At 31.1% G+C, this 27559-nt stretch overlaps 2 protein-coding genes, 1 long non-coding RNA gene and 1 pseudogene across 7 annotated transcripts; 2 read left to right on the top strand and 2 right to left on the bottom strand.

Annotated features, from left to right (window-relative positions):
* The first annotated feature begins 221 nt into the window (after window positions 1–221).
* Window positions 222–4639, top strand: LOC145068857 (E3 ubiquitin-protein ligase UPL5-like; annotated as a pseudogene). The gene is made up of 4 exons (XR_013689159.1): window positions 222–1849; window positions 2221–2390; window positions 2686–2752; window positions 4437–4639. The product of XR_013689159.1 is annotated as an E3 ubiquitin-protein ligase UPL5-like (transcript).
* Window positions 4640–14282: 9643 nt separating this feature from the next.
* LOC145069769 (putative inactive poly [ADP-ribose] polymerase SRO3) lies at window positions 14283–15680 on the bottom strand. The gene is made up of 4 exons (XM_079016715.1): window positions 15111–15680; window positions 14721–14959; window positions 14533–14645; window positions 14283–14437 (listed from the first exon to the last, which is right to left on the bottom strand). The coding sequence occupies exons 1-4, from the start codon at window positions 15602–15604 to the stop codon at window positions 14339–14341; spliced, it is 945 nt and encodes a 314-aa protein (XP_078872841.1). The 5' UTR covers window positions 15605–15680; the 3' UTR covers window positions 14283–14338.
* Window positions 15681–20075: 4395 nt separating this feature from the next.
* LOC145070521 (glutamate--tRNA ligase, chloroplastic/mitochondrial-like) lies at window positions 20076–22399 on the bottom strand. Of its 3 annotated transcripts, none has more exons than XM_079017460.1 (5): window positions 22049–22399; window positions 21410–21566; window positions 21211–21313; window positions 20422–20536; window positions 20076–20343 (listed from the first exon to the last, which is right to left on the bottom strand). In XM_079017460.1, the coding sequence occupies exons 3-5, from the start codon at window positions 21291–21293 to the stop codon at window positions 20281–20283; spliced, it is 261 nt and encodes an 86-aa protein (XP_078873586.1). In that variant the 5' UTR covers window positions 21294–21313; window positions 21410–21566; window positions 22049–22399; the 3' UTR covers window positions 20076–20280. The 3 variants fall into 3 exon arrangements, with proteins under 3 accessions (XP_078873586.1, XP_078873587.1, XP_078873588.1); XM_079017461.1 differs by having other exon boundaries at window positions 21410–21563; XM_079017462.1 differs by having other exon boundaries at window positions 21410–21560.
* Window positions 22400–22969: 570 nt separating this feature from the next.
* LOC145070522 (uncharacterized) lies at window positions 22970–25647 on the top strand. Of its 2 annotated transcripts, XR_013689976.1 has the most exons (5): window positions 23002–23107; window positions 23536–23619; window positions 23970–24023; window positions 25143–25203; window positions 25299–25647. It is a non-coding gene; the product is annotated as an uncharacterized LOC145070522 (long non-coding RNA). The 2 variants fall into 2 exon arrangements; XR_013689975.1 differs by lacking the exon at window positions 23536–23619 and having other exon boundaries at window positions 22970–23107.
* The last annotated feature ends 1912 nt before the right edge of the window (window positions 25648–27559 follow it).

Genomic DNA, 27559 nt, shown 5'->3' with positions numbered 1-27559 from the left:
GAGAAGGGCTGAGCAATTGTCACGTGTCAATTTTATACTTATTTATTAGGATAGGGATTGTTTAAGCGTTCTAAAGATGTATGTTGTGATTCAATGACAAAAAGTTATGATTACAAAATCAAGCAAAAAGTATTTCAATTTTCAACTACAAAGTGTAATATGGGTCGGAGTTGGATCCAAATAATACTCACACACTCTCACTCGTCACATGTCTTTTATATGCAGAAAGAAATTGGGTCAAGAAATCGTAATACTCTCCCCACCCACTCTCTCTCCTGATGTCTTCTTCATTACTCCCTCTCTTTATCTTTTTATCTCTGTGTGTGTCTTCCTACCAAAAAGCCTAAAACCCAGTTGGTTTCACAGAATTCTGTATTTGGGTTTTTGTTTCCATGGACTCCAACCGACCATAGACACTCGTCACCAGTTAACCCTCAATGACTCTCCTCGATTCCCCCATCATCGATTGCGTTCAAAAACACATCAAACGAAAGCTCGAAGATTTCATCAACGATGACCTCTCCTCCTCCGACTTAGTCTCCGTCAGGATGAGAAAAGACGATCCTAACCCCGACTCTCCTTCTTCCACTACCACCCTTAATTCCTTCCCTGATCAAATCACCACTCATCATCCTCATTTCCAACCTAGGGCTTCTTCCAGTTCCATTTGTTCTTTCCCCAATTTCACCAAATTCTTCGTTCGGATGATCTCAGGGGGTAAAACCCTAGTTCTCTATGGAAACCCTGAAGATAAAATCATGTCGAATCACGAAAAAATCCAATCCGCCACTGGAATTCCCTTGATGGAGCAAAGGTTAATATATTGTGGGAAGCAGCTTCACTGGGAGCAAAGCTTGTCTATGTGTGGGATCACAAACGACTCCGGGTTGCATTTCGTTGATCGAATGCGAAGCACAGGACATCCGCAAGCTTGGCAAGTCGTCGATTATTTAGTTTCTGTCATCTGCAGGGTGTGTAAAGGCGAAAGAGGGGTTTGCATAAAGTCTGTCAAATCCAGGTTAATGGAATTCTTAAACATGACACCTAAAGACGGAATCGACCATGCCGCTCCTTACCTAAATATATTTCTCTCTTCATTCGCCATTGCAGCACTGGTAATGCTTTACAGGTTACCCCATACGAGCAACAAAGAATGTGTCGAAGACTCGATTCAACATTTCATCAAATCCAATAGGAACGTGTTACCAAGACCTATATATCCTGAGTTCGCACCTATAGTATTAGAGTTCTGTAAATTGCTTGGTAGAGCTACTGCCCATGAGGATCCTCTATATAAACTATGTCGAAGTAGTCTAGGATCAATGGTGGAGCACGTCAAATAGGTAGAAATTCAAAATACTACGATGGTAGTGGCTACAAAAAGGTGGTCATAACAGTTCAAGAGATTTTTCCATTTGTAGACGAGCTTGCAAAGAAGCTATCTGAAGGTTCAATTTAAAGTATGGAGTCCAATTTTGGTCCTTCCCCAAATGACGTCCGTGATTTTGTAGCATTTGTACGACCTCTGAAGGATGCAATCATTAGCCATGTACCTTTTGGGACTCTCATACCAATGCCATACAATCAAAACCTCCCTTGTTACAGTGATGAAGTCAAATTTCTTTATATGCTGTTCTATGACTTATAGGTAACACATTTTGCTCGAGGATTTGCAGATATTGTTACAGATGAAGAGATTCAAAAACGTTGTTTTAAAAGCTTAGAGCTTGAAGATCTTGATGGAATGTTACATGGTAGTGAAAGTGATGTTTCTGTTGATGATTGGAAGGCACATACAGAATATAATGGATATAAAGATACAGATCCACATATTTATTGGTTCTGGAAGGTACATAATATTTTCTTGTTTTTTTTTAATATTTTTTAATGGTTTAGGTTGAAAAATGCATTATCTATATATAAATAAATACAACCTGTTATAACAGGTTGTTTGCCAGTTATAAGGGTATATTTGGTACCTTTATAAGGGCATTTATGGAAGGGACATAGTATTTTCTTAGTCAAGATGCTTTTTGATCGATGTTTTTCTTTAGTTTGGTTGGAATTGGAATTCAATTCCATTCCAACATTTAGTTAAAAATGAGTATGGAATTGGAATCCACAAAATCCATTGACTAACAAATTTCAACATCCATACAGAAACCCATGTAATCTAATTTCAAAACACTAACCTGATATGTGAATTTGGAAATCTTGCAGGAATTAAGAGGGCTTTAAAATCAAAAGCAGTTGACGTGTGAATTGAAATGAGGAATAGAACTTGTATGAAGCAGATTGACGTAACTTTGCCGAAAGAAGATTCGTAGATGCAATTGAAAGACAAAGAAGATGAACGAGGAATTTCAAAATGATGGATTTCACGTTCTGAGGTATATTTATAGATATAAAATTATTCTTTTAATATCTTCGCAATATCATCCTAGATTTTATGAATTTATTGTTGTTGAAATTATATTGGATAATTTTGTGTTACTGATTTTATGGGATTTAGTAGATTACAAATCAATTTAATTTTAATAAAGGATTTGCATTTAATAAGGGATTACAGAAAATTAGGAAACAATCAATTAAATGGACGAAATTTATATAGTATCTGTTATATTGATATCTTTGACTTACAAATCAAGTGTAGACTATTCCTGATTTATTGGTTTTTGAATCCAGAGAATGAGTTTAAATTGGAAAATATATGACGTTCGTGATTAAAGATCAACATGCGACTTTAATGGAGGTAATGGCATCCTTTTTGCCTAAATGTCGGATTTATTACTTAATTAAATTTTATATTTAATAAATAAATAAAAATATTTTTTATTGTCAAGGTAATGGCATCCTTTTTGCACCATCATAAATAAATAAATAAAAATTACATTGATAATGCATTCAACTTATCTATGAAAAGCTTCCAACACATGCTTCTCATTGATCCCGTTCTGAATTTTCATAAAATAAAAAGTATATATAATCTATAAAATCATATTTTGAATGATTAAAATTGAAATCATATTTAAAATAAAAACAAAAGCAGTGAAAGAAATACAAAAGTGAAATTCTTTGATGTAATTACACAGAACCGTATATAGAACAGTTTAAAGTTTGTAGAATGTAAATTTTAAAGACAAATGACATAAGAATCATTGATACATATAAAGTAATATTTTTTTTTCTAAAATTAAAAATTTGAAAAGGGATCTAGTATACTGATTTTTACATCATAAAGAGAACTAATATGAATTTGAAGACCTTGAAATAACATCATAAACAGAACTAATATGAATTTGAAGAGCTGATTGTCAAGATAAAAGAAGATAATGTATGTTTTGATTAAATATCACACATAGATAAAAAATAATTTTTATATTAAAAGGAAAACAGTAGAAAAATGAACCAAAATGAATAAAATTTAAATCAACCATCGTCTTTAAATTTGCAGAATGTAAATTTTAAAGACAAATGACATAAGAAGCCTTGATACATATAAAGTAATATTTTTTTTCTAAAATTAGAAATTTGAAAAGGGATCTAATATACTGATTATTACATAAATTTATCAATTAAAATTTAAAAGAAATTTATAAATAAGTTCAAATTTATTAGAAACTTATATTATATAAAAGTAGTTTATTTGTATTAAAAGATACGATATGTAAATTTTATAAGACTTTCAATATAAATTAAAATATAATTAATTGATATATATAAATTAGGAAACGCCACATTTAATTTTCATAGTAATAATATTAATATGAAATAACATCATAAACAGAACTAATATGAATTTGAAGATATGATTGTCAAGATAAAAGAAAATGATGTATGTTTTAATTCAATATAACAAATAGATAAAAATAATGTTTATATTAAAACCAAAACAATAAATAAATGAACCAAAATGAATAAAATTAAAATGAATCATCGTCTTAAAATTTGACCAATAACAATCTACATTTCCAACAATCATTGTACCAAATAAGCATACATTTTTTAAAACCAAACCAACATCAACCAAATTTATTTGTTTGTTAAAACAGAAAACAACTTACTTTAAACACCATCAACGCCATAAATATCATGGAGGTTGCGCTTCAAATCACCTGATATTTTCATTGGACTGGTTGAGGATGATTTATCAACTGTTGAGGGAGTAAAACTCTCATCCGTTTGTGATATCACATCCTGAACAACATCATCTGATTCCAGGGGTACTTCATTTAAGGACACAGATTGAATACTCTAGAAAATAAAATGGAAATATGTAAAACGTTATGTATGTAAATAAAAAACAAATATAAATGTTGAACATTAAAACATTATGTACCATAAGTTCTAGTTTACTTTCCAATTCGGAAATAATGGACACATCTTCTGTAAGTTTGACAATGGTGTATATATTATTATCGTTGTTGACATTGTAGGATATAATATCTACAAGAAACGCAAATTTGCGGTTTTTCAAGACGTTCATTTGATTTGGAAATAGTTGCAAATTGTCGCCAGCCTGTAAGAAGATTGTTTAATATATTAAAACAAATAAAATGTTATTTGATAGAAAAATATGAATAAAATATTATACCGCTTCATGTATTTTTTTCAACTCGAATGCATTTATATCCAACAACCTTTTCGTTTTCCTATCAAAATGAGTAAATTTGATGGTGCTAGTATGATCTTGTATGTTGATTGGAATTATATACCTAAAAAAAAATATTAGATTAATAGTAATTTTGTTGAAAGATTGAAATGATTAATATAAATAGATATGTGTATACTTTGTAACAGTATGAAAATTCGAATCATTGCAAACTGCATTTTACATTTAATAACAACACTTTTTGAAATCTTGTCGGGGGAGGTATAGGAAAGATTAGTTTTGGGCACTGTGTTTATCCTTTTTCCACATTTGTAGCACGCATTGTAATACCAAGGTAGATTCTGTCTTATATTGACGATGTAACTAACTAATAGAAATTTCATTTCCTATATCAAATTAAATGTAAAATTAAAAAAATCATACGATGTTTAAATAAAATTAAAAGATATAAAGTAAAGAAATATACCTTCAGTGGTTCTCTGATCTCTCAAACAGTTTTTAAAGGGAAATCCTCTTTAAAATTCTATAAAAGAAGAAGAGTAGCTTAGGAGTGTAGTTATGCTTTTTTCAGACATACCTCCATTATTATCAGTTTTCAATATGTAATGTTTAAAATTACTTTATTAAATATAAGAAATTGTATTGATTTAAATAAAAAAACAATATAAAAAATTTTAAATAAAAATAAAAACAAACTAACTATTTCTTAAACTCGTTAATTTCGACAATGTCAGAAATAATGAACATTTTGGTTACATCAAAATGACTTTGGGCTTGACAAATTCCTGTAAAAATAAATTAGTCAATAAAAGTATATTGAATATATATATATATATATATATATATATATATATATATATATATATATATATATATATATATATATATATATATCTATCTTTAGTATCTTATAAAAGAAATCTCACTATTTCTAAAAATAGACTGAATATAATAATATTATTTTTTTAAGACGTTCAAATCATTAAGCTAATAGTACAAGTAGTCATCAATAAAATAATATTAAATTTTAACATGTGCTTTGAATCCTTATATTTCTCAACAAATTCTATCTCATTCCCTGAATTTCGGATAATTCAAAATTTGAAACCATCAGAAAATACATGTTGATTCAAATATCCCTCCTGCAGATGGCTCTTTATTAACAAGTTTTTATTTTAATCCTTACTTGTAATTGATTTCATCATTTTTAACTTTTTGTATTTTTATCTTATAAATATATTGGGTGAAGGCTTTATTATATCAGGTTTGTTTCTAAAAAGGTTTTTACTATGTTTTTTTAATGTGTTGGCTTTGCAGGTTTAAAAAACTCAACCAAGAGGGCCAGTTAGAGCATTGTATTATCATTAGTTTGTATATTTTGGCATCTTACTTTTGCAATAAAGAATGGTTAAACACAAGATTTGACATGATTAAGGTAGTTTGTATATTTTTCATCTTGTTTAGTCTAAAAATGAAACATTTTTCATCATTGGTCCTTATACTATCAAGTTTCATCACATGGACTTCCTGATTACGGTGATTATTGTCCTTATTATAAGGTTCTATATAGATTTTGTTCAATATTTTAAGGTTTTGAGAACCTAAATCAATATGAATCCTTGAATTACATACCATCGTTGAAAATGTTTTAATTTGTAACCAAACTTAGTTTAAAATTATAATAAACAAGTTGACACCTGAGTATTTTGGCATTCTCAAAGGCCTATTTATCGACTTTTGAATCACAACACCTGATATTCTAAAGGTTTATTTTTATAAACTATTATTTATATATTTTAGCATTTTACTTAGTAGGACATTAAATTAATAAAGGAATTAAGGAAAACGAAAAAAAAAAGAGGACGATAAACAGTACAAGTGGTTTAGGTATGTATAAATGGAAGTAATAACCATTTAGGGGGTGTTTGGCAAAAAAGCTTATTGCTTATTAGTTTATTAGATTATAAGTTAATAAGTAAGTGTAGAGTAACTTATGAAAAAATAACGTATTAGAGATTCCCCATCGGAATAAGTTATTTTAATCTAAACACTTTTTTAACTTATAGTGATGTGGAACCTAATAAGTTGTTTTAAAAAAGCTTAGCCAAACACCCCCTTAATATGGTATGGTAATGCTCTTGAAAAATAGATGTCATTTAATATTCATTTCTCGAAGTGAACGCAAAATGATTTTAACTCTAAAGAGATCAAACTATTCGCCGCCCGCCGCTTTGCGCGGGTAGACGGCTAGTGTGTGTGTGTGTATATGTATATATATATATATATATATATATATATATATATATATATATATATATATATATATATATATATATATTGCGACAACAAACCATCCCAAACGTTAAGTTTGACAAACTGCATCACTATAACAACACAAGTAATCATGGGGTTACTTTTCATGTACTGTGACATTTGTTGTGCTTGACTTCCAAATATAGTGACCTTGAAGTGTACAAACCTAAATAAAAAATGAATTTAATTAGTATGAAAAAATATGATTAAAAATAATAAATAAATTAAATAAATATCATCTCACTATAAGTTGCTAATAGTCATCTTTATGTAATGCCTGGATGGGTTAGGATTGGATGTCTCAAGTGGCCAAAATGAGACAATTTGTCCAATAACATCTATATAATTTTAATAAAAAATAATATATAAGATTAAGTTAAATACTAACATACTAACATGTATAATAAATTACACAAGTTATAAAAGTGAATGGAATAAACATAAACACCTAATAAAGAATGAGTCTCTTGGGCATTTCTATTCGATGATAGAGTTAAAATCAACAAACACAAAACCATTATTTGGACCTAAAAAATCCTCACATTTTTTACAATACTTTTCCAATCCAAAGTTAAGGTCTGTTTTTGACCGGTAACACTAAAACCATTTCTAACAGCCGCCATGTTTGGTTTTAAAATGATATAACTTTGACCTTCCTTTAAAAGGTCACCAAATCTGGAAAAATTTTGGTTGAAAACACGAGAATGGTATTTTGTACCATGTTAAAACAAATAAAAAAAATTATTGATTGAAACATATGTAATATTTAGTGGGTTTAAAAAAAATATAACCAACGTCCTCGTCCATGACGATTATTTCAATCAATTATTCTTTATAAAATTCCAAATCTTTAGCACCTGTACTTTGAGATGTGAATCATCAGCAATATGTTCAATGTCTTTTAGGTATAGTTTATTACTTATATTCATTTCCTACAAATAATTGATAGCATACTGAAATTAATACCAATTTTGCACTTTTCATTTCAATTGAAAGCATATGATTGAATAGAAAGGTACTATAATAGCAAAGTACTTTCATTTAATGATAAAATAGCAATACATTATAAACTTTTTGCAGATACTGTTTAAACACTTAACATAATTAATTAGTATTAACTTTTTTTTATAATTAAACAGTTAGTATTAAATGCAAAAAGTTAAAAACATATTACATCACATATATAGATGGAAAACATTATCGTTCGACATAATGTTACATATACATTCAATTTCTGTTTATCGAAATCTGCAAAGTACATCTATATTCAATCAAGGGTATCCTTTCCTATGATTGTAAACACTCGTTATTTGATAAAAAGTGAATACATAACTCCACCGAAATTCATCTATTTGATAAAAAGTGAATACAAAACTCTTGCAAAATTTCAATGTTTGCATGTTATTGAATCCATTTCCAGATATAAAGTAATAACCTAAGGAATGACAACAAAAAATTGCAATTTGATGAATAAATCTGTGTATCAAATTAACAAAGCAAGCATACCCAAATTTCGATTTCATTAATAATGATATGCCATGGTTGATTTCAACTCATCAATGGTAAATATGATGACCTCTCAGCTTTTTTTTTTTCTCAAAAACAATGTACAAAGGCTCAAAAGAGTCATTTGTAGATAAAGATGGAAATAAAAGAAATGGCTCATTAGAAACCAAGGAAAAAAGAAACAAACTTACAACCCAAACATACAAACAGATAACCAAACATACAAACAAATAAATGTACATATACACATTGTAAAAAGTGAATACACCGAAATTGATTTATTTGATAAAAAGTGAATACAAAACTCTTGCAAAATTTGACTATTTGCATGTTATTGAATCCATTTTTAGATATAAAGTAATAACCCAAGGAATGACAACAATTTTTTTTTTTAATTTGATGAATAAATCAGTATATCAAATTAACAATACATACCAGAATTTCGATTTCATTAATAATGACATGCCATAACTAATTAGAAATCAGGGAAAAAAGAAACAGGGACAAATACATTCACATACAAATAGATAGATATACATATCCACACACGGTAACAGATACATATACAATGTTTAAACCATTGACATAAAGAGTGACTATAAACAATATATTACATCGCTATTACAAATATATACATACACTAACAGTGACAAATACATTTACATACAAACAAACAGATGTAGATATACACACAGTAACAGGTACATATACAAACAAATCGAAGGCAACTTCAAGATGAACACATTCAATAATCATAACAAAAACTTTTAATACCATACCTAAAAGAATAACAGAAGGCGACTTCAAGATATAATATTACGTTCTCTTTTGCTCTAAAATTTGGATTCGTTGTGAATGAAACTAACGGTGATAATGTATTTAAAATAAATTGATTAGGTAACTTACGCTTTTTAAGGAATTGATAAGCATGATATATTTGAAAGATATCTTTATCGTTTTAAATTAAATAATGATTATTTACTTTCCATTTGTTTGAATGTTGCAGGAAACAATCAAATTGACATGCATCAATTAAGCAATCGATGTGTTTAATGTTGGGCAATATCGGAAATTAACATTATGAAAAAGAGTGGGAAAATTCGATTGGGGTGCTATTTGACTACCACTTGTACAAATTTTACTTATTTATTAGATTAGATTAGGGATTAGATCTTAGACGGCTAGGAGCGGGCAACGCCTAATGGCGTTATTATGACGTGGCCTCCAAACACGGCGTTATAACGCCTGGAACACCGCGCCCGGTGGCGTTTTTGCGTGTTACGTTACGACACGTTATCGTGGTAACGCTTGAAAACGGCTATTTCTTCGAGGCTCAACGTATACATTTCATTTTTCAACCGTTGTAAACCGGTCAAAAATGTAAAAAAAAATAAAAATAAAAAATAAATAAATAATTTGAATGTTTTTACCTCTATACGCCTATATATATATATATATATATATATATATATATATATATATATATATATATCCATTTTATTTCTTATCTCATATCAAACTACATTTCAAATTCTTCAAAAAATTTATCTTTTGAATATTATGGATCAAAACCCCAACATCCCTCCTCCAAATACAAATACACATCCGCCTCTCGGTTTTGCACAATACGAAATGTATGCGAACATCCTCAACACTAAAGACAATTTTTTCAATCCTGTATCACCCCTTCCACAAAATCTTTTCAACTCATTTGGTACAATGCAATAAAATATCACACAACCACAACCCACCCAACAAACTGTACCCGAGACGCAAGGGGGGGGGGGGGGGGGGGGCGGAAAAAACGGACCAAAAAGGGATATCACGAAGGAAAGGGAAAGCGGTTGCGGTGGAGCAATCGGAAGACGAACCTCTAACATGGTGGACCGCAGACGAGGAGTACGCATTGGCGGTGGCTTGGTGTGGGACATCAAAAAATCCAATGCAAGGAAACGACATGCGAAGAGTTGCCTTTTGGGAAGCCGTGATCGGGAAATTTCGTAGCCTTTTGAATAAAGATGAAAATTACCATAATCACGACATGTTGAGTAGCAAATTGACTCAAATAAGCAAGAACTGCACCAAGTTTAATTCCACCTATTGTGGAGCAATCGGAAGACGAACCTCCAACATGGTTTTATTTTTTTCGTTGGAATGTTGTTTTATGTTTTTTCGCTGTAATGTACTTTTTAATTAGTATTTAATTTAATCATGTGTTATTTAATTCATATGTTTTTTAAAAATTATTATGACATAAATTAAAAAAATAAAACAAAATAGAGAAATGAGAATTACAAACATAAAATAAAATAAAAAAAAATGGTGTTATTAGATGTTATTTGGTTTTGCCCATTACCATATTTGGTGTTATAACACCCATTTATAACTAGGATGATGATGTGGCTCCTTTTGAGTGTGGTAACATGTAATAACATGTATACGAGCTTCGCTTTCGACATTCTTTATATTGTCGATTTCGTATCAAATAGTACTACAACTTTCATTTAAAATGTTTTATTTAACGAGCAACCGAACTCTATCTCACATTTTATGACACATACATTATATCGTGTCGAATGCGAAACTTCGAAAAATCACAACTTCCTCATACGAAGTCAGATTTAAGTGTTCTTTATATCTGTGGGCTCGTGGTTACGGTTTCTACGACTTTCGTTTAGATTATTTAACCTAAATAACCTTTTATTTTTAATGTTATTTTATCGCTTAACGATAAATTTTATATTAAGTTTTTCTACCAATATTATAATACTAATAATATTTGTTTACATATCATGTATACGAATATATGATAAAAATTTATTAGCTCATAACGCGTATAAAAAACAATTACCCTATTCAATGATTTTAATTGTTCGATAAGATATATAATTATTACTCTCTATGTCTCATATTTATTGTCGACTTTTGACTTCTGAAGTATTTATTTTTTAACTTTAACCTTAAATATTTATATTTGTGTCATAAAATCTTTGATGCAACTTATAACAATGAGAAGACATTTAAAACACAATCCATTCAAATATTTTGCATCAGTATTATATATCAATTGCAAAAATATTAAATGTCAAAGTTGAAAAATAAATATTTTAAAAATAAAAAACGGACGATAAATATGGGACGGAGATAGTATTATTATATCTTAAACATCTAATAGCTCAAATTTGTGGGTGTTACTTTAGTTTTTCAACTTTTTTCGATATTTAAGGGTATATTGCATAACGTAACAATGTACTTTACTATTTTTTCAATATAGGCAACGCATTTTATTCTTGACCCATATTAGCAATATATTTTTATTTCCTTACCCACAATAATAAGAGCATACTTATATTTTCTTTTACCAATAATGTGTAACTCAACTCAACCACCTTAGATATTTTTTACACCAACATACTTACAATTCTTTACTTATAATAGTAATGTTCTTGGTTATTTTACACACATTAAAAGAATACATATAATTTTTATCCATTATTAGAAGCATACATATATCTATATAACAATAAAAGCAAATAAACAACATTGTCCATACTCATAGCAAAATAAAATAATGTTGCTTTATCACCTTATTCGTAAAAATATAAAGTACATTGCTATTGTTGTTGAAAAATTAAAATTTATGGATATATGGTTAGAAAACTATAGATACGTTACGTTCTTAACCTAAAAGGAATAATGACTTAAAAGCCCAACAAAGTTTTCAAACCATTCAAAAAATCTCAATCATGTTTTGTATGTTCAAAAAATCCCAACGAACTTAAATTTTTGTCTAAAAAGCCCAACAATGTTCCAAACCGTTCAAAAAATCTCAATTTTGTTTTGTTTAAGTTCATTGGGGTTTTTTTAACTGTCAAAACATGATTGGAGTTTTTTAAACGTTTTGGAAATTTTGTTGGTCTAACAAGTCATTTTCCCGATCCGGTAATAAGGCACGTCATTTTTTTCTCTTATTTGACTTTCAAGAAAGTGTAACTTAGTTGGGTTTTTTAAAGAAAATGTTAAGTTCGTTGGGTTTTTTTGGACAGACAAAACATGATTGGGATTTTTTGAACAGTTTAGAAACTTCGTTGGGCTTGTAAATCATTTTTCCTAACCTAAAACTAGACAAAATTGCAAAAATAGTCCCTGTGGTATACAGTTTTTTGGGGTTTTAGTCCAAATCACGACTATTTTGGATCGATGGTCCTTTTGAGCTAGTTCCGTTGCGTTTTTGGTCCCTCTGAATAGTGAAATGACTGTAATGCCCTTGGGGTATTTATTTTCCATTTTTAAATTTAATTTTTTTAATTTAATAATTATTTATTCATTTTAATTATTAAAAAAAATGAGAGACCCACCTCTCTCTCTCTCTACAAACTCCACCCCCTCTTCCTTTATTTACGACTAAGAAACTCCCCACCGGAGGTAGAGTTGTTTTTCCGGCCACCATCCATCGTTGTTGTTGTTCCCCTTCCTTCTCGTCAATCCGAGCCGGACTCCAACACCGAAGGTAGGAAAGCCGCCGGAGGCAGCTCGCCACCCCACTACACCAACTGCTTTCCCTTTTTACTCTCGTTGTGTACTGTCGGACGGGAATCCAACTCACAATACCATACATGCCATTCAAGAACACCCACATACAAATCAGTTTATGGGGGATGAACACCCACAAACAAATTGATTTCAAAAAATGAGAACACATACTCTCCAAAAAGAAAAACACACACATAAATCAATTTCGGAAATGAGAAAACACAAAAAAAACAGAAACACACTATCTGATTCCATTTGAGGGAATTAATACACATAAACACGCACAATTTCGGTTTTGATTCAAATTTAGGCTTTCGATTCTTGAGTTACCATCTGAAAAACCCTTGGCGAATAAATTTGGGAAGGAGGCGATGATCTTCATCTGATTTCGTTTTTTGCTTGCATCTAATTTAGATCTTCATTGCTTACAATTCGTAGGTTTAGTACCCCCAAGATTCCCCAGTGAGTAAATTGTTAGAGACTGAAAAGAAATAGACATAAATGAGGTTTACCCCAATGCTTTAAGGAAGTGAAGAATTGAAAAGATTGTTGGAGAAATCAAAGAAGGCAGCAACTTGTGGTGGAACCGGAATCACCCTAGTGAGGCGATTGGAATACAGATTGAGGACAAAAAGCGGAGGAAGGTTCAGATATGAAAAACCTCCATTTCCAACCTCCTAGATTCAACTTGGTATTTCTCCAGCAATTTTGTTGTCTGAGAGGTCTAAATTTATACATCATGTTTGGATGAAATTAGGGTGATCGTGTGTGAACCATAGAAAGGTAGAGACCGGAGATGAAAGGGATGAAGTCGAGTAAAGGTACAGACAGCAAAACCTGCAACTCCGATCTCTCTTTTATTTGTCCTGATTTTAACCCATGTGGAGAGAGAGAGAGAGAGAGAGAGAGAGAGAGAGAGAGAGCTTTTATATTTTAATTATTAAATTGAATAAAACATTATTAAACTTTAAAAAAATGAAAGAAAAATAGAAAATAAACACCCCAAGGGTATTATAGTCATTTCAGTTTACTGAGGGACCAAATCTACAACGAAACTAGCTCAAAAGGACCACGAAGCCATAAAAGTCGTGGTTTGGACTAAAACCCCAAAAAAATGCATACCACAGGGACCAATTTTGCAGTTTTGTCCTAAAACTATTTATCGTTTATTTATTTTGGTTTTTTACACTATCCTTACCTAGAATTTGTTGACTTGAATAGTAAACATACTAAAATAAATTGTTATGCAAAGTGGTATTTTTTTTTTTTTCTATTTAAATGTGAATTTACCTTCATATACAATTAACAAAATCCCAAAACATTTCACCCAAAAACGATATAATATCTAACGATATCATCAACAAATATGGCCTTTTACGATGTATTATGAACTCGAATTATCTCCCTTATAATATCATCTCCAGCAATTATTCGTAAGTTTCTTACGAATGTTTCTCCTGATATCTTCTTTTTCTGCAAAATAAAATGTTAATTAATCATTAGATTTAATAACTCATTCATCGTAAGCGATGATATAAAGAAAGAAAGATTCAATCGAAAAACTTTACATAAAAATCATAATGAAGCTTTTTAATAAAAGCCATCTTTGAAGAACTCAGATACTTGGGGAAGTTCGTCAACAGAATTTTCATCATAGCATGCCACCTTTCCTTTCTTACTCCTAAAAAAATGCGATTATCAATCTTGAAACAAATTCTGTTTAACAAATTGGGTCATAGAGATTAAGAATTTTCACCTATTAATGAATTTGCTTTGAAGGTGACGATGAAAAGGGGAAGAACGAAGGTGTTCATGTAAGGTTCCCAAATGATGTATCTCTTGGGTGATGAAAGATCATCGACACCCGAATTGAATTCTGTCGATGTCGGATGATCGATTTGTGAACCAAAAGGAATTGGTTCGAGTTTCCCTAAAATCAAGCGACATAGTAAGACATGCATCGCTCCATCTGAATCAGCTATTATCGATTTTTGACTGGAAGAAGAAGAAGAAGAACAGTTGATATGAACACCAAGAACAGATTTAAACAAAATCGCATTCGAATTGAAGCATATAATGAACTTAATTGTAATAAATTGATAAAAAGAATGGAGATATGAATGAATCGAGAGGAAATGTTACTAACCTCGCATTTGAATTGTTCACCGGAGAGAAGTAAACACCGCGGCCATAAGATGACGAACTGTTTTCCAATCGACGAAATCCATAACACAAAATGTCACGAATCTCTTCACGAAAACCGCCGTACCAACCAAACCTGATGTTCGGATCTCCGCCGTTTCTATTGGCAACCGCCGTCGCAAAACGCCTAAACGCCTCCGCGCGAGCCTCATCCATCACACTCCATTTATAATTCTTCCGGTGAATCGCAACGACGTCAACATGGTTCTCGAAACTCCTCATCCCATTGATAAAACTCCTCGCGACATTCACGTATTCACTGGTTCCTTTCTCAACTCTACGCAACATCAACTGGTTGTTGTTTCTGAAAATTCCAGATTGCCAGTAACTGGGAACAGCTACTTTGGTATTTGATTCGGAATCGGAATCCGGCTTAGTGATTTCATCGTCTTCGATTGTAATATATTCTTGATCTTGATTATGAACAGGTTGATCCATGCTGCTGATTGATGTAAGTTGTGAAGGAATTACAAATGCAGAATTCTCAAAAATAGATTCGAAATGGAAATTTTGATTGGAGTGGTGTGGGAATCGGGGGAGATGAAGAGGTTAAATAAACAGAGCAAGAAACAATTAAAGTTTAATATTGACTAATCACTATCGATACTAATTTTAATAAATAATCTATTTTACTTTTTAGTCCTTTATTTATGTTAAAACATTATCTAGAATTCTACATTCGATGAAACTGAAACACATATCTAGAATGGTTATCATTTCTTTGTTTATGTAGTTATATATTTGATGAAATCTAAAAGTCTTCCAAGGAAAATTATTTAAAACATTTTGTAGGTACAAGTTCAACTTGGGCAAAGTTTAGTTCATGGTTTATTTGATTCATTTTATTCTTAATCAAGTTTTTTTTTTTATCATACATTGCACACAATTTAAATCGAATTATCGTTTATTTTGGAATGATGGACCTACGGATGCAAACGAGTCAAGCTACTCGCGAGCTACTCGAGATCGGATCGTTAAAAGCTCGACTCGAAATCGATTTTAAACGAGCCCGAGCCGAGCTCGAGCTTAATATTAAGCTCGTTTATTAAACGAGCTCGAGCTCAAGCCTATGTCATTAAGCTTGATTAGGCTCGCGAGCCTAAACGAGCCTTTATATAATATAATTTAATATTATTTAAATATATTAAAATAAAAACATATTAAGGAAATTATGGATTTAGGGTATTAGTAAACGAGCTCGAGCCGAGCTTAAGCTTATTTAGACACATCAGATAAAAAACGAGTCGAGCCCGAGCCGAGCTTGTATAATTCTTTACGAGCTCGAACCGAGCTCAGTACAAGGAAGCTCGAACCGAGCCGAACTCGATCTCGAGCCTTATATAACTTAAACGAGCCCGAGTCGAGCCTGGCCAGGCTCGGGCTCGACTCGGCTCATTTGCACCCCTAGATGGACCTATTTTGGTTGAAACTTGTGAGATTCAAATCTAAAATGACTATATTTTTGAAATGATAATTATTATCGGAACGTATTATGTTGTATGGTATTGGAAGCACAAAAGGGGCTTGATGCCTACATGGTATGTGTTATAACGTGCAAATTTCAAACCCTATAGACGTGATGTGGTGATTTGTTGCCAAAACCACATTCTATTCAATTTTTTTATCGTTTTTTCTTTTAAATTCTATAGAAAAATAACTATATTTTTTTACTAACCAGTATATGTATAAATACACAATTTCCTCAAAACAACACATTGAACTACAAAAAAGAGAAGATTACTTTGAGTTGTGAGCATAAAATATTGACTTATCACTGATATGCAAATTCTGAAAGTGTCATCCGATGATGTTCAAAGTGAAGACATCGAGACTATGTTAGCGGTGCAAAAGATGATCCAGAAAATATAAAAAAATAAAAAATAAATAAATTAATTAATTAAATTTTCTTTATGCAATATTTTTTATTTTTATTTTATGTATTGTCTTTTGTTTTTATTTTTTATTTATGTGATGCCACTTATCTTTTTAAACGAACAAAATATTTCATTATATATATATATATATATATATATATATATATATATATATATATATATATATATATATATATATATATATATATATCATCCCTAATAAATGAAAATAATTTTGCCACACGTCACTCTCTCATTAATTTGGAGACATGTTATTTTTTGGTATTTTTGATTAAATGATTTTTCCATTTGTTATTTTCTTATATTTTTATTTTTTCTTAATTAATATATTATATTTAAACCTCAATTAATAATTGCCATAATTGAAAATAATCAATAAATTATAATATTAGTACTCATAGTATTTAATATGTTTCCTTTTAATTCAAATTTTAAATTTTAAATTTTAAATCTAAAATTTCAAAGTTAAATAAATTTTTTGTTTAAACTTTTATATTTAATTTTTTTTTATCAAACTCGTATAACATACGGATCTCACACCAAGTAACATAATATAAGGATGTTGAAATCATTTTTAGGTGGGTGAGTGGTGATCACTTTGATTTTTAGTATTTATTTTGGCATGTATTTGATTTTAGTTTAAATATTTTTGTTGCATTAAGTCATTAGAATTTTTGTTGTAGATATTTTTACCCATTTAAGTTAATTTTGTGTAGGTTTGTACGAGCGGGTTGGTACTTTAAAGCATCTATAAAAGTTACATGAAATGTCTTGCAATCGCGAATGAAGTCACGTAGAAAAATTACGTGAGCAAGAATAAAAAAAAGTTATATAAAGAGATTTTTGGATTTTGACAACCTTGTTGACTTTCTTCAAACGATTAGATGGAAATGCAAACATTGTCCGATTGAGCTGAAATTTTGAGGGTGTCTTCCTAACTCATTGATTTGACCAAAAATAAATGGATTGGGAAGACGTTTGGTCCAGTTTTTGGCCTGGTAAACAGTTGGACAGAGTGATGTCGAACATGATGTAATGGTAGCATAATCTACAACCCATTTCTTAATTTCTGGCAGCCCAATATGAAGCCCATTCTTTAATTTTTTGAAACCCACAAATGAATAATCTTTGCAGCTTAAAAAAATTAATAGAGCAGCTCAATATATAAAGTAATATCTCATTTTTTGTGTTAGTATGTAGTAAGGAAAAACGCAACATATATAAAATGATTCGAATATTTTTTTCTCCGTACTCAACAATATATATATATATATATATATATATATATATATATATATATATATATATATATATATATATATATATATATATATATATATATATATATATAGGGTTAGGTTCATGTGAGACGGTCTAATTTTGTGAGACTGTGAGACGCATTTTTTTATTTTTTTTATTTTTTTTAGTTAGTTCAAATTCCGAAAATAATATTTAAAAAAAATTGATTTTTCCATTTATTTTGCATTTTAAAATTATTTTTAGATTTGGTCTTACGGTCTCACAAAATTAGAATGGTCTCAAATGAACCTAAACCTATATATATATATATATATATATATATATATATATATATATATATATATATATATATATATATATATATATATATATATAATTTTAAATTAGAAATTGTTGTATATGAATCACCTTCCACAAAACACAAAATATATGGCATTTGGAAGCATCACAAGAGGAGAAAGAGAAAGGGGGGAGGGGGATTTTGGTGTCTCTCTTTTCTTTTGCTCTTCCTTACTTTTGGAACAAGTTAATATTATTGGATAATTCATTTCTTTTAGATTAGATTAGGCTAAGTTTTGTATCAATATTTTGATTATGGGTGGAGTTTTTGGAGGAACAATAAAAGACAATTTCAAAAGGCTTTTATCATTTTGGTTTTGCAATCGGTATTGGTATAAGTTTCTATCATTTTAATTGTTATTATTATTATAATTAATTATTTTTATTTTCAATATTGGATGAATCAATGGAACAATTGGTTAATTATGGTTAATTTTGTATAGGCTTTTATTCTATGTTATGATTACATTTTCTACTTGCATATTTATATCATTCTTGTGTTTTTAATCATGAGCTTAATGTATAAATGATAATTAATTGGTTAATTTTTCGATTAAGTAACATATCTTAAAACTAATTAGAAAAACAAATGGTTTTTATGTATGTTTTCATTTCATTTTAAGCCATATTGATAGGTGTCTCATTAGGGATCATATGATGCAATTTTTTTGTACAGGGAGTCACGGAGGAGGAAAAAACTCTTTTTCGTCATTCTTGTTGTACATTGGTCATTGGGGCCAAATATATAAGTGTCTTAATTATTATTCATGGTCCATAATGTGATTATTAGGTTCTTAACTTCCATCGGAATCGACGTCGTCATTCAAACCATATACCTAAGACTAGGTTGTTTTAATTATATTTATCTTTAACGAGTCAAATGGGTTAAAAGTCGAACAAACTATACTTATATGATTTTATGAAAAAAGGTTATTCTTACAACCTAAAAATATACTTATAGGATTTTATGAAAAAAAATGTTATTCTTACAACAAGGTAAAAGTATAGTAGTTGATTTCATTTATAACTTAGGTTGAAAAGCTATATGTGATATGGTTTTGCAACACTTTCTAATATAGTAGAATCATATATGAGGCCGTAATATAACCGGATTTACAACGACACCCCAAAATTTATATCTAACTAGTGAAGAATCTCCCGCGTTGCGGGGTTGAAAGGTATTTCATAGCGTTTTAATACTTTTTCTGCATGGATGAGGATTTCAAACTTAGGAAACTCAATTCATTGCATGTTCTAAAGAAGTATATACTCATTGTTATTTATAGATCTGACCACATTTAGATGTAGAAATGTCTATTTTAATCACAATTTCTCCCGCATCACCAATGGATGTTTTATACTTTCAAAACTGATTAAAAAACAATCTTGAAAAGCATATGTTCATGGAATGGGAATAAGGAAGAGCACATTTCTTTTATACATCATTTATAACCCAGAAACAGACAAAAATTTACATCCGTTTACAGTACCAAGTAAGTAGTTCAACATTTTGTAGGCCTAATCGTTTGAGGTGGTTGTGAGGAATATGGCAATTGTATTTGTATGTTAGATCCATCCATCCATAGTTATGAATGGTGAAACTTGCCTGCCACTTCAAATTTACAGTGACCTTTCTGCATCAGTAATCACATCAACCCCACCTTCTAAAAGCTTATAAGTATCCTGTATAGAAAAAACTATATATTGTAACACCAATTTTTATTTTAGAATATAATATAATATAATATAAAATATTCTTACTTCTATAAAGATCCCTTCTGACTCTTTAGGGATGTCAGAGCTTTTCCATTGATCACCAACTGTCTTTATCAACTCTTCCATGGGAAGAGCTTTTGAATGCAAGCCATTCATCCATCTTTATTTTTTTTAAATACAAAAGTTATAAAAGGCTAATGATGAAATTAATAATACAATGAGTTATTTGCATTATCTCAATTTGGTTGAATCAAATTTGTTGACACAATTAATTGGGAAATTTTCAACTGTAACAGAAAAAAAAAGAAATACATTTATTTAAGAAGACGAAAAAGGGCATATTATGTGCATATAACACAAGATTACATTACATGAACTAACCTAGTTGGTCAAGGGTGAAAAAATCATCATTAGTCCCATCACTCCAACCCAACAATGCTAGATAATTCACAATTGACTGAGGTAAATACCTAAAACAACCACCTAACCCACAATGATTGCAGAAAATAAACCAAAACCTTCTCAGTATCTCGATTCCAATTCTCATTTCAGCAAAATAAACAAAGTCAGATCAAAATTCCGGTTGCCATTACTAATTTAGTACACTATGTAAAAATACATTGCAATAAACAATTCATTAATTTCTATCAAATATAACAATGAAAGAAACATTTATTAGGATCATCATCAAGTTATGCAGTTACACGATCAACATCCAATTTTAGTTTCTCGGGCTACATTCACAATTGACTTCATGTAACTTCAAAACTGATAAGAATTTGTTTTTTAGAAGGAAATTTACTACAAATAAAAAGCTATAAATATGATAATTACCTGTTCTTATTCCAGTTTCTCATGCGTCTCTTCCTCCTTTTGCCTTTCTTCTTCCATGGGTAGCAACTCCTTTTCTCAGTCATGTTGCAAGAGATTCATCATCCTGTAAAAAAGCTTGTATGGCTTAATGTGGACAAATAACCTTTGACTTTTATATATTAAGTCATTAAAAAAGAATACATGTTGTTCTCTTATCAACCTTTGGGTAGTAAGGGAGGGAGATGTAAGGCCCAACTGCAACACCTGTATTGAAACCATTATGCATGTTACGATGTATCCAAATCCACCAAACATTGCAGCCTTAAGCATGTTCTTCAGATGACATGTGTCCCCACCAACAACTGCCACTCCTGCTGCTATATGGTTTAATTTAAATTCCAAATAAGTCAATCCATACATGACAAAATTACCATTTTAGCCCTATTTTTCATCAAATCAATCATATCACAACATATAACATATTAGACAAAATCAAACTTTTAATTACCATTAGTTAAGGATAATATGAGTTGGGTTGATCTTAAAATTAAAGTTCTTGAAATGGGTTAATCAATATTTTTCTACTTGGCATTTTGTCGAGCACGAGGTGTGCAGGAAGGAAAAATCCAAATTAGACAGTATCACCTATAATTGTTTGAAATTTCTATAACCAACATCAACTTAATTTCAACGTCAACATGATTACAACTTCGAATCATGATTATTTTGAATTAAATTTGTGAGTACTTGGAACAATATAAGGCAAGAAGGGAGCATTTTTTATTGACTGAAAAAACCGATATGGAAGTAATTCTTTTAATCAGTATTTGAGGGAAGATCTAGAAGGAACGAATAGAACCTGTGGAAAGAACCGATAGTGGCATGGACGACGGTGGCGATCGATGATGGTGTAGAGAAAATAGAAAGAAAGATCTTCAAATCTGGAAACCGGCGAGCAAGTGCTTGATCGAGATTTTGTGACGCAATCGCATTCATCTGATTACTCACTCCTTCTATAGGCTTTTCCTTAGCCATGATCTTCAAATCTGGAAACGGAAGTATCGAGTCTGTGATGTCGCAGGAGTATTTGGTGCACTGTTGGTCTGTTCAAACCATCGAATGTACTATCTAGTGCAGCCACAATCAGCAATGAGAAGGTGGGGTCGATGAATCGGAGCACCAGTGGACCGCTTCAACCTTTGTTGTATCAAAAACAATCAACAACGGAAAATCGTATGAGCATTATATACATATATTAAAACCCAACGCATCTGACAACAGTAAACTTTCGGCGTTTCAGAATTTCGCCACATCACTTTAACAAAATTATTGTTTACATCCTTCTAAGTTTAACATCGACATCAGTTTGTAACCATCCACATCACTTTGTAAATTCCTCCGCCCCTTTCTTCTTCATTCGTCTCCCCGACTATCTTCCTTTCTTCTTCATTCGTCTCCCACTGTTCCTTAGATTCTCCCGACGACTTCATCCAAAAATATAGGATTTCGATTTCTCTCACCAAAAACTTTTGCGCTCTATTTCCGCCACCAAACGCCTGTAACCAAGTGCATGTAATCTGAGGAATTTCGGTATGTTGTTGGTTGTTTCAACCCATCGCCTTCTCTACCGGTCGAATTTCTTTTCATCGGCCACATGTTTCACAGTTTATGCTTCCACGTTTTCTCCACCGTCTTTCCTCTTATCCTCTGCTTCACCAACAAATCGAAACCCAAAACAATCTCAATAACCATCCAAACACATCACCAGTCGGACCAAAACAATCTCAATTATCCTTCAAAAATCAAAATAATCAGCGAGCGAACCCCATAATTCGAAATCGAAATCGAAAGAGGAGCAGGAACCAAACGAAATTCAACGTGCGTTCTTCAAATATTTCTAAATTTCCCGACAAGTCAGGTATGTAATCGCTAAGGATTTCCAATTACATAAAAAAAACATTGATGGCAACTATCGGTTGGTATTAACCAGAACATACATCACTCTCTTTGAACCCTCAATTCCGTGTGGGCGTTTCCTTCAAATTCTTATATATGTTTGTGTTTTATGTAGTTTTAATATAAGTTTTCCATTGTTTTTGCCCTTTACGTTCGAGGTATAGAAGGATATCATAAATAGTGGTATCGTTGGTGGTGGAATTAAAAAAAAAAATTGATTTGCACACCAACTTTTTGTTCATATGTCTCAATGAACTTCAGTTACTTGATTTCAAAACTGGTTGCTTACTCCAACGTAACTTTCTTTCAAATCATAGTGTCTTCCATGAAATTCAGTCATCACTTCAAATATCTTAACATCTTTCCTATTTTTTCTATTTTATCTTACAGTGTTCTCGGAAAACATCTTGATTCTCTCCAATGAGTCTAATATGCGCTACACAACCTTTCTTTTTTTGTTTTGTATGAATTCAGGTGTGTGAAATGTGAATCTTTTAACTTGATTGAGTTTTTGATGGATTTCTTCATGTTTCTTTTGTTTGTTGCTGTAAGTTAGATCATTGCAACAAGTCCCATGACTTAAATGTTTGTAAATAGCAATTAAGGATTACTCAATTGGTTCATGTCAGTTCTAATCTACCCTTTGTCACAAGTGTTATATTCCTTTTTATATTTTCATCCATGCCATAGGAGAGGTTGAATGGTTTAGTCATGTTTCCATTAGTTTCTCTTAATTCCTTTTGTTTTTACGTTATAAATTATTATATTTTATAGAATTAATGGTAACTTTTAAATTGTTCATATTTTTGGTTTTGAAACTGTAGGATGATTGCAGGCATCTAAGGCAAAGTATAAAGTATGCATGGTAGCAGTGTATTGTAAGTGTTGTTGAACTGCACCAAATAACAACATACTTTTCAGTTTTACCATTTTTTTATTTTATGTTGTTAAACAAGTTAATAAACAAATGCAAGAAATAATTGGTAATGTTTCAGTATGCATGTGTAGCTTATGTTCAACACTGGTACTTGCCTTTCTACTTACACCTTTAATTAAATGGAATGATAATGTGTTTTGTAAAACAACTATTTGTATACTTTGTTATTATTAAATGATAAAATAATCAACTTCTTCGTTTAGCTACATCTTTGCATGTATTACTATCAAGAAGACTTCAAGAATACAAAAATAATCTGATGTTGATGTAACCTTTGAGTTTAATAGGGTGGCTACAGAACATGAATGTTTAAAGTTACTAATGCATATGATATACAAGACCCACCTTGGATTACTTCATTGCTAATGAAGAATTTTTATAGGAGTAATGTTAAAAACAGGGTTAGATTTTAAATTGATAAGAGAAATTGTTATTTATTGAGAAGGCGACAGATAAAGGCTGAAATAGAGGCTTGGGAACTAAATATTTACAAAGCATTCTTAAAATGTTATAAATTGGTGGAACTTTGAAAGTGTAACGTCATTTGGGGCTTCCTTGAGTTGGAGATCATCATAATGAACAGACTTTAGCTTGCATATTTCATATTCTAACAAATATAACGATATATATATATATATATATATATATATATATATATATATATATATATATATATATATATATATATATATATATATATTGCATTATTGTGACGAGGGATATTAGGAGATCATAACAGTTGAGCAACTGCATCAATTGCATATCTTTATATTCTTCTCTTCTTGGTCGTGTTTCATGTAATTTATAACGCCCTCAAAATGAATTTTCGAAGAGCAAACGTTAGAATCTTAATTTATTTTTACATATTATAATATTGTTTTTTTTTATTAAAATGTTACAATGGATGCCATTGACCTATTTACAAAAATCTTAAAATGCATCTTCAACCTCACACTAATATGCCCGTGGAATTCTAATATATATGATGATTAAAAAAGTCCTACTTATTTCAAAAAATTAGGAATCACTTAAATAAAAGCGCCAATTTTGCTGAATGCAGACACGTAAGTGGAAGTTATGGGGAAAAGAGATTTTTGAGGAACTTGTACCCCATGGCGCAGGTACTATTATCAGCATCATGTATTTGCTATGAATTTAGTTTATTTTTGAATAACAATTGTAAATGACTAATTTAACCATTTATGCTCATGTGCAGATCCATCACAGTTTAGGCCTACCAAGGAATTATCTTTTGTGAAACAACACATTGTTTCTTTTACCAGTACGCCAACAATATTTTACCTTGTAAGGGAGTTATATATAACAAAGTGAAATAGTTTTATAATTATTATATCTGAAATTTATGTGCAAACTAATCACTAATAGTTTTTTAAATTAAAAAAACATACACAAAGTATATAATTTCAATAGTTAGTTTTTAAGAAAACTATGAGTATGATAGTTATAATGATTCACACTCAACAAAGAGAAAACCTAAAAAAAATTATAGAACATTTACCAGCATCAACACTAACTGTATGGGCCTAAGAACAAAACCCACTTCAAAACAGAAAAAACCCCCAAAAACAACCCGACCCGTGGTTCACCATGGGTTCACTTACTAGTTAAGATTAAATAAAAGAAGCGGATCAATTAATCCCAAAACAGAAACCAAGAAAGCACGGTAGAGGATCACTTTGTATAGAGAAGAGTAATCGGTGGAGATAGAGTGATAGAACGCGAAGAGATAAAGTGATAGAGATCAAGGCAACGTAGTGGGTGCATCACTGCATCAGCGAGCTGTGTAAGCATTTCATTGGAGAACAAAACGGCAGGGAAGAAGAAGCTCACACGTATACGTGACCAAGACTCCTCAACAATTTGACAAGGGATTATATGTAAAATATTAGGATTGTCACACCCCCGAACCAGACGGCGGAAACGTCCGGGGGCTGTTGTGACTCAATTGAATACCATCACAATGAATATACATGAAACATAACATCATTCATCACCAAGCATTTGAATATTACAACTAATAGTGTTTACATCCATTACATTGTTCCATAATATTACATGCCCAAAAGTAGATTGTTCGATACTAATTAAACAACAGCAAAACATCATAGAGTACAATTCTTCCTTCACTTTATCTGTTACCTGAGAATACAAATATTTTGAAAAACGTCAACATATGAAATGTTGGTGAGTTCATAAGTAATGTTTGAAATCCAATGTTTTGTATTGTTTTGAAAACCACCAGAAAATCTGATATTTTCTGAAAATAGTATAGTCTAAAAGGTGTGAAGATCCATAAGTATGCTTCTTTGTTTCTATAAATGTAAGAGTACGATTTGTAAAACTCGGTATGTAGTTCGAAGGTGTATTAATTGAAAACCCGACGTTTTCCTATCACTTTACTTTAATTAGTTTATGTGTTGTTATTTCGTTACGACAAGTGTATTCGTTGAGCTCCGGAGACGTGGGATTAATAGTGGATTGTGAATTGTTGTAACGTACATTATTGAAAACGACCAGTTGACAACCGTACAAACGATCCCTTAGGCGTCGCTTGCACTTATTCACTTAACCCAACCCCCCCCCCCCCCCCCCCCGGACTCATGTAGCCCCACAACCGAGGGGAAAAAGAAGGTGCGAAGCCCCCGGTAATTCCCTACGTCGTTCAAGGCTATAGTGAATGCGAAGGGCCCTTAGCCCAACTCGCATTGGTGAATTCTCGACTTCGCTAGCAGTACCGAAGGACCCTTGGGGACCAGCAGCACGTTTGCCATTGAAAGTCCTTTTACACGGAATTAAGTCGTATTAGACCCAACTACATGTAAACAAATTTCCTTCGGGCCTAAAGATCATGTCATTGGGCTAGCTAGGCCCAACAAGCATGATTTGAAACTTTTGGGCCCAAGGACGGAGTGTCGACGTCTAGTGTATTTCCGCGTGTGTATTGAGTTTTCGAGATTTCCATGTGTGTATTGAAGTATCGCCGCGTTAGTAGTTTCGGATTTGTTATTGATTCGAGACCGAATCAATTCGTTTGATAACGATTTTTGGTGTTGTAGGTGTATTGTATTTCGCCGATAGTTGAGGTACTAGCATTTCATTGTGTCGGGTTCATTGCTTAAGACATTAATCTTTTACATTTTTCAGACCCTTCTTTTTGGATGAATTTACACTTTTGGACCCTTATATAAAATAATTTATATTTTAGTCCCTAAGCCATTTTTCTTGACACTTTAGTATCAAAACTTATAGAAAAAGTATTTTTCAGCTCAAAGCTTTTTGAAAAACAGTTTTAGTCCCTCAAAATGAAACTTTTTCGGCTGGAACCTTCATTTTCGCAAATTTTACACTTTTGGCCCAAAATAGAGAATTTTTGCATTTTTTGGTCCCTTTTAAATGTGAAAACATTTTTAACCCTGGAAATGGACTTGGGACATTAGTAGACCCCTGTTTTATAGG

Source organism: Lactuca serriola, chromosome 8, assembly GCF_051521515.1.
Source record: "Lactuca serriola cultivar US96UC23 chromosome 8, Lser_US96UC23_V15, whole genome shotgun sequence".
Lineage (NCBI taxonomy): Eukaryota > Viridiplantae > Streptophyta > Magnoliopsida > Asterales > Asteraceae > Lactuca > Lactuca serriola.
Note: the sequence above shows the minus strand (reverse complement) of the source record. Positions and strands in the feature narration are given on the sequence as shown.